General features: G+C 37.8%; 1 protein-coding gene and 1 long non-coding RNA gene across 5 annotated transcripts in view; one reads left to right on the top strand and one right to left on the bottom strand.

Moving 5' to 3' along the window:
- sh3pxd2b (SH3 and PX domains 2B) overlaps positions 1–7931 on the bottom strand; it is a 32266-nt gene extending 24335 nt beyond the window's left edge. For 2 of the 4 annotated variants that reach the window (XM_014019789.1, XM_014019790.1), the window contains exons 1-2: positions 7494–7931; positions 4923–5003 (exon numbers count right to left, since the gene is read on the bottom strand). In XM_014019789.1, coding sequence (XP_013875243.1) covers positions 4923–5003; positions 7494–7565 — 153 coding nt within the window. In that variant the 5' untranslated portion in view covers positions 7566–7931. The remainder of the gene's footprint in view (positions 1–4922; positions 5004–7493) is intronic. The other 2 variants (XM_014019792.1, XM_014019793.1) reach the window with 2 other exon arrangements.
- A 42-nt stretch (positions 7932–7973) lies between these two features.
- The window catches only part of LOC106525521 (uncharacterized), a 28732-nt gene continuing 28612 nt past the window's right edge, over positions 7974–8093 (top strand). The window contains exon 1 of the long non-coding RNA XR_001311126.1: positions 7974–8048. This is a non-coding gene — a long non-coding RNA (uncharacterized LOC106525521). The remainder of the gene's footprint in view (positions 8049–8093) is intronic.

Genomic DNA, 8093 nt, shown 5'->3' with positions numbered 1-8093 from the left:
TATATAGCCAGGGGTTAGCCAGGGGTATATGTAGTTTTTTATTTGCTTTGTGTTGTTTTGTTTTTTCACAAATCAGCAGTTATTACAAGGAATTTGTCCAAAAAGGGCAAGTCTGACAATGTTCCAAAATGTACTGACCAGATGGTATGGTTTTCTCCTCAGTTTTATATGTTACTGTAGCTAAGTGTCTGTTAGAAGCCAACGCTGCTGACACAGTGGAACATTTCTGTTTCCATCAACTAAAGGCCAAAATGCAGCAGCTTCTTATTTCACTAAATCCTTTTATTTTACTTTGTAAATATGATTCTTCTATRTTGCTAAGATTATCTTAAAATTGATGGTTATTAGGACATATTGTACAGCAAATAGCTGTATATGTTCTGCCTGCAACTAAAATAAATACATACTAAATAACACAAAATAATMTTATTTTTTGTTTTCCCTTGTAATAAAGTCAGAACAAAAATCATTTTTTTAAAATATTTATTCTTATATGGACATCATAAAAGCATATCAAGCAAACTCTAGCAATTAAAACAAGACTAAACCTAAACTATAATGGCAACTCTGGTTCTAATGGATTGAATAATACTCTTGATGCAATCAATGAAAAAATGCTTTTACAAACAAGCCAGCTCCTGATAATTAAATATCTGACCCCTATTTACAAAATGGTAACTTGATAATTATTAATGATATGTATCCAGGGCTGGACTCCCAGTGCAGTCTAGACATTTGAAAGTCTAAACAAATAGTTTAACCCAGGAACTCAAAATGACTTTTATTGCCTTCACTACTTTGAAACATGGTTGGTATGGGACTCATTTTTTGGAATGCTAAACACCAGTTTCCAAACAGGGATGTAAAAAAATAAATACAAATAAATAAATCAAAGACATTATTTTTAATTTTGTCACATTGCTCAGCATACTGTAAATCTTTGTTCATGTTTTCATTCTTTGTGAATGTGCCTAGCAGAATGTTAGGAGTGATGTTTTGGAATGTCATTTCTCTTGTCTTTACAGACCCACTCGCCAACAAAATCAGTCCAGAAACAAACTCTGTGCTTTTAGATGCATATTAAACTAGAAGTCATTAGGTGTCTGGTTATGAACACACACCAGAGAGAGTTTATGACTTTATGAAAAACTCAAGTTCAGATAAAACAAACTCAAGTACGAAGACAGACCAAAACATGATGCTTTTCACAAAAAGAAAAAAAAAGAGGTGAGTCTGTCAGTTTTGTACAGTCATAGTTTACAGACAGAAGCCAAAAGGTCGATATCAGAAACAAAAAGCTCTAAAAGCATCAATCTGCTTAGGAGTCAGACACTTCGTCAATGACACAGTACCACCTTAAAAGGTCCTGCATAAACACAGAGACAGCCAGACAGACAGAGACAAAGAAGATCCAATACCCCACACATTATAATTGCTCCCATGTGTCTGAATGTGAGTGTAAACACACCCGAGTCTCTGTGTCTACTCCAAACCTTGTATCTACTCTGTAATCAGAGCCACTCAAACAAGAAAAAAGCATATGGAAAGAGTAAAGTCAGCTATGTCATGCGACCAACATCAAATATTCATGCTTCAGAGGGAAGTGGGTGACAGGCCTACAGATGAGGACATCAACTAGTACCATCAATGCCAGTTTGGTCATATTATAGCACCTTCTTGGGTTCCAGTGGAGGACATGTTGTAAATTTGATAGCTATACAGAAAGATTATGTGCCCTATTTGTGACTTAAATGACCTGAAATTGAGTAACAGTCTGAAACTTCTTGGTTTGCATGTTTGTGCAGATATTTGTGTGCATTTTTGATATTGAAGCATTTAAATCAATATTGAATTGAAATCAAATTGTGACCCAAGTAATTTAAATTGAATATAATTGTGAAGTTGTTAACAAAACCCAACCCTACTGTGAAGGAGTAAAGTTTGTTTTAAGCATGCATTTTAGTTTTTCTTACTGATATAGTGAGTAACATTCATGGTTATGTTTTGTCTGGTCTGAGTTTATGGCATCAGGACTTAAGAAAATACCTCATAAAAGATGGAGGGGATAAAATAGTGTTGATTAAAGGGTCTTCGAACAATGGCTGCTGTCTTGGCAGCACATTTCTCTCAAGGCCTGTGATTCTGTTATTCTGTTGACTCTAAAGCCATGTCTGAGGTCATTTTTAACCTTTGGCAGACAATCTGGGACTGAAACCTTTAGAAAGAGAGAAAACTACTCCATATTTCCTAATCTACCTTTTACTGTCCTTCTCAAATCCAACGTTAAGCTACGTCAATAAAATTAGCACAGATGGTGTCAGTGGTCACGCAGAAAACATATTTTCATAGTTTCAAGTGTCAGCTGATGTGTGCAAGTTGTGCTGACAGGATGTGGTTAATGACACATCCTTACAGGATCTGAAGAGCTGGAAAGACCAAACAATATTGAATCAAGAAATGAAAGCTGAGAAGACCAAGCAACAGAAAAAAGACGGTAACGATGATGTGGTTAGTTCACCCACATWGTCAACACAACAGGAAGTGGTTGCATGACATAGTGGTGAATGTGAAGATCGGCTCATCTATTAATATCTCAAATATGCCCATCAGATGCTGTGCCAATGATATTGATACATGCTGGTTATTTGATGAAGTCATGCAATAAAACAGAGCATGGTGAAAATACTCTGTGAAACAGCTGACATTCTTTGTGACTGTTTTATGTTGCAACAACATGAACTGCTTTTTACAAAACAAAATAAAAAAAATGATGGCAGGATAAAAGCAAATTCTAAATAATATTGAATATGTCTGACAGAACCTAACGTAAGAATTTTTAAGACACAGAAAATAGCCCAACTTTGAAATAAAAGAGCAAATACCAGAAAGAGCTAATTGTGTGAATGCTATTAGACATTGACATTAAACTTTTTATGCTTCTTTCAGCTGTGCTACATCTGAGCTATTTTCAACTTTATTTAGCCTTTTTCAGCTAAACTTGTGCTTTGAGCTCCGACTGGGCTTGATTACGAATTATATAAGTTCAGACTATTACCATTTAAATTTACCATTGTGATAGGGCTGGGCGGTATGACCTCAAATTCATATCACGGTATAAATTGAATCCCTTCACGGTAACGGTGTATATTGCGGTAGAAAACTATCATAAAAAGTAAAGATAATGTAGATTTTAGAGCTTTTTTTTTTTTTTTGCAGAAAACTAATCTTAACCAAACCCAACATTTTTTGCTTAAATGTGAGCGTACCATACAGTGAGCTTCTGCCTGCTGAACTTATCAGCTGCTGCTCTGCTGCACGCTCATCTTCATCATCAGAGCAGAAACCGACTTTACATTAGCAAGATGGATTTATGACTGAATGAACGTCCACGTCTTTTTTCTCATCTCTGTGGTGGGTAACAATACATAAAAACAAGTTTTTTCTCTTACAACTTGGGTGTGAAAAAACTTGTTATTAAAGCTTCGCTCTGCGCGACGTGGAGGGAGGGAGGAAGGAAATGATCCTGACGTAACTTTTCTGCAGCGGGAGGGGGAAATTTTCAGGATTTTTTCTCTTTACGTGTTTTAAAACACTATTTCTTCGTTTTATTTCAAAATCCTCCTGCTCAGTTGCCTCTGCACTCACAGTCCTGTTCACACAAGTGCGATGACGTAATGACGATTGGACGGTAGAGGGTAAATTTCTACCGTAGGCCAACTTCATAACGTTTCTACCGTCTACCGCACATACCGCGCAGCCCTACTTTGTGATAATTTCTATTACTTACTGCTTAATAATCAATTCAATACAATACAATACAACTTTATTTGTAAAGGGCTTTAAAACAATCCCATTGGCCAAAGTGCTACATGATTAAAAACACATTAAACATACACAAAACAATAAACTATGTAAAATTAGCCAATATGTAATATCATCATAAAAACAAAAACATTAAAACCAACATCTCAAACTGAGTTAAAAGCCAGGGAGAAAAAAAAACGTGTTTTAGAGCTGATTTAAAAACAGAAAGTGAGTAATACAGAAAACATATGAGCTTTGTGCTAGATTCAGTTTTTTCAGCCAATTCTTTTGCTAATTTCAGCTTTTTTGGCAAAAATCTGCCAGCATTAAGCATATACACTGCATTTTCATGAATTTTAAGGTGATCTTGCCTCACACAGAAATTTACTATGAGTAATAAAAAAAACTAAAAAAGTAATATGTACAGATTACCAAGTGCTCTGTTTGCAACCTTTACAGGCTCATACTGATGGATTTAGTAATGAATACTTTACAGTGTTTTAGTTACTGGCACAGGACCAGCCTCAGTGAGATTTGGTGAGGCATTACATGTCTTTACTTCATTGCTTATGCTTATATCCATATCAATTATTAAGCAACAAATTCAGTTAGAATTGACAATATGCTTTGTCTAAATCAACTGCATGCTCATTTAAGGCAATCTCTTTACTTGATTTCTTGGGAGTCTGTGCTCTCCAAGTCCCAGATATTGCCAGTGCCGCAGATCCATTACCTTCAAGGAGGAAGGGAAACTATGATACTAAGATTTCCTTCTTGTGCAACACATGCTGGCAGCATGGCGTTTAAATGATTCAGACATTTCTGTGGTCATCACTGCGGTCGTGCCATTCATCAGTGTCCTGCATTAACTTCACAGGGACATTTTCCGACTCCTCACATGTAACGTAATTACCAGTGTCGAAAAGGGTGGGGCCGGGAGAAGCTGCTAGCACAATGAAGACAGACCTTTTATTTCCTTCCTGAACTCATGCTCATCTTTACTGATAAAAAAACCTTGAACGTGTCACACGCCTTTGCCACCTAAAAACATACATTTTTGTAATTTTACAGGATAGAAAAGAAAAAGAAAACACATAAAGACACAAACAGTTATTCACCTGGAGGTCGAAAAACTTGCTGTAGCGTCTGTATATGGTTTCTGTACTGCCATCGCCCCAGGAGACTTTGATGATGTAAACCTGTAAAAGTAAATAAAATATGTAAAAATACAAAGAAATTGCAAGCAACCTACATTTCCAGGCTGTTTGAGGTGTCACTTCTATATTGTTGAAAATTCTATGAGGCCAGATGTAGAAAGGCAGACTCACGCTCTTAGTTGGCCTACATCAGTCATCAACCTCTATTATTGTCTGTCCACATGCAGTCAGCAAGAATATCCCATTATTCAACTTCCTAAAGTATTTGAATCACTTCCTGTTGAGGAGTGGGTCATTATCCTGTATGGATGCAGAGGACTGACTAGTGTGGCTCTTTACGGGATATTGCTATGACAGGCATTGTGTCAGAGAAGTAAAGGAAAGAACAGCTGCTATTTAAAAAAAACATTGTATTAATGGTAAATGCAAATGATAGGGGCCGTGCGGCAGCTTGGTGGTTAGTGTAGCAGTTTTGTAAATCTGAGGTTGCAGGTTTGAGCACAGGTTGCATCCACATGGGCATCCTACATACAGCAATTGGCAATCTCATGTGCAAGTTTACTCACCATGATGACCATCATAAATCATGACCCCCATAAAAAATAAATAAAAAAATAAAAATAAAAGCTTATCATTCTAATATGAAATATTGTGTACTAACACAACACATGGATTCTAATCATTGAGGTCTGGAGGAAACAGACACTGCTCTCAGTCTGTTATAAGATTTTAAAAAATGGGTGGAGAAGGAGGTGATTGGAAACTCCCTGGTGGCTCACTTTGTCTGGCTGACTGCTGCTGGCCTTACTCCCAGACCTCCTCTGGGACTTGCTCTCTATTCCAGGGCAGCAGAGTTAGATGTTGCCATGGATGAGAGCAATACAGACAAGCAGGGGGAGGTTTGACTAAAAAAAAAAAAAGGTACAGTCTACACTGAGCATGTGTCTGTAAACACAAGGGACAGATGTCGACCTATACAATATAATAACAACTTTAGACCAACCATATAGATAGCTGGATTCTATTTTTATTTAAGCAACAGTCAAAATAAACATACAAATGTTTGCTAAACCTGTTGAATATCACAAATTCAACATGTCTTTAAAATACTTGACTGGGATGAGCAAAAAAGCAGATTTTATTATTATTTTTCCCTAAGATACTTCATAAGCAGCAACAGGCCCAAAAAAGAGAAAAAAAAAAAAACAACCCAATGAGCACTAAACAAGAGTTACACAACAGAGCAAACAGACAGATGGAGAAGACACAGGACCGCTAGCATGGAGCGTCCTTGGCCACAAACTCCCAGCCGCCTGTTGGTCCCACGTTTGAATTTTACACAAAGTATGGATGCATAGCAACGTAAAGAGAACACACATGCAGAGACACAATATGGACACTTTTGTTCTGCTGCCATCCGTTCCTTGTTTTTGGATTTCTCACTCACATGATGTCATACAGTTTATAGTGTGGGTTTACAGGCAAATTCCTGCACGTTTATTTTCTCCCACTGCTCAAGTCAAGACCAAACTGCTAAAAGTGCCATTGTGTCTAGATGTTAGAAATGATTCTTTGTCTTTTTGACATTCTTGGCAATCAGTCAAACTTTGTAGACTGAGACTGTTGAGATGGTAAAAAATAGTCTTGTGTTCTCAGAACTTGGAAGTAGAATACAAATCCCTAGAAATGGATGGACAAGTTAAACTTCTGGTCCAAATGCACCARTACTAGCACGGTGAACTGGTAATAATTTGGTGATATGATGCATATCACAACACAACAAAACAATATATTGCCATTTTTAAACTCAAAAAGACTAATAAAAAACCTCAGTAGGCTAAGTGTAACACGCATATGCATACAATCTGATTAAATTCAGTAATTATAGGCCCATTCCATTTTTGAACAATGCTGTCACTGCCTTAATAAATATTTATATTTCCTGGTCATGCCTGCAGGCTTGTTTTGAACTGATGCATGACAAAGCTTAATATGGCTCTGGWGGGTTAGCAGACACAACACTTTGCCTGAAGTGTTTCCGGAGGGCTTTATCAGACAAAAGAGGAGACAAAACTAAAACCAATATTCAGATTTTTTTTTTTTCAATTTGTTGTTGAGTTTTACTAAATGCACGTTTATTTGAGAATCAGTTGGAATTACGCAAGGARCACAGGTCAGATGAGCCAAAAATCGCAACTAAATCTCACAAAAGTAACGGATTTATTTTGWTGAGCAAAACAGGGAAAATAAACAAGGACTATTGTCTCTTTCTCACTTTTCACCTTCTAAGTAGATTTATTTGCCAATTCTGGTTTTAAAAGCTGAAATGATCTCAAACAAGCCCGATCCAAATGTTCTATGCAAAAGATAAATGTTGGGCAAGTATTTTTTTTTCCTCCTCCGACTCTCTGTAACTTGACACTCTTTCTTGTTATTAGGGTAGGCTACTTGTCCCTGCACCGCAGAATAACCTCTTTCTGTTGTTCTGTAAACGCAGCGTTGTGTTGCTTTAATAGTCCAAACAAATCTTACGTAGTGTTTGCTTGGAATCCTTCGCTTCTGGACATCTTGCACGGTTACTTCTTGCACGGTGYGCCGCGGCATGATGTCCTCTTTTACTTTCCGTTACCGAACGCAGGAAAGCCCTGGAAGTTTCTTACGAGCGATCACACCCGGTTAGAAAGTTCTCTCCTTTTTTTATTCACCACCACCGATCTTCTTTGTCATCCGCTCTGTTGTGGTCCGTGATTCCTGATTATAACAAAACGCGCTTTTCCGTAAAAGTCTGCGTCAAGATTTCCTGTCCAGCATTCATCGGAAGCTCTCGGGTTTGTCGGTTCCTTTCCCACCCTCACACTTTTTTCTTTCTTTATTTCCTTCTTTCTTGTCCCGGCTCGCTGAGGGTTCCGACCAAACTCCCAGCCTATCCCAGCTCGCCCACTCTCATGTGAGCAGCTGGAAGTCTCCACTCGGCTCTCTGGACCGGCCCACCCCGGCGTCACAGCACAAACCACAGGCTGCCGGGGTCAGTGTGTTTCACTGAACTCTGTTGGGAGGGTGGGTTCCAGACAGAGTCCAGAACCAAGAGTGAGTTTACCACGTCTTTTATTATCAAAAGCATAATAATGGTAA

The sequence above is a fragment of the Austrofundulus limnaeus genome, unplaced genomic scaffold (genome assembly GCF_001266775.1).
Source record: "Austrofundulus limnaeus strain Quisiro unplaced genomic scaffold, Austrofundulus_limnaeus-1.0 Scaffold231, whole genome shotgun sequence".
NCBI lineage: Eukaryota > Metazoa > Chordata > Actinopteri > Cyprinodontiformes > Rivulidae > Austrofundulus > Austrofundulus limnaeus.
Note: the sequence above shows the minus strand (reverse complement) of the source record. Positions and strands in the feature narration are given on the sequence as shown.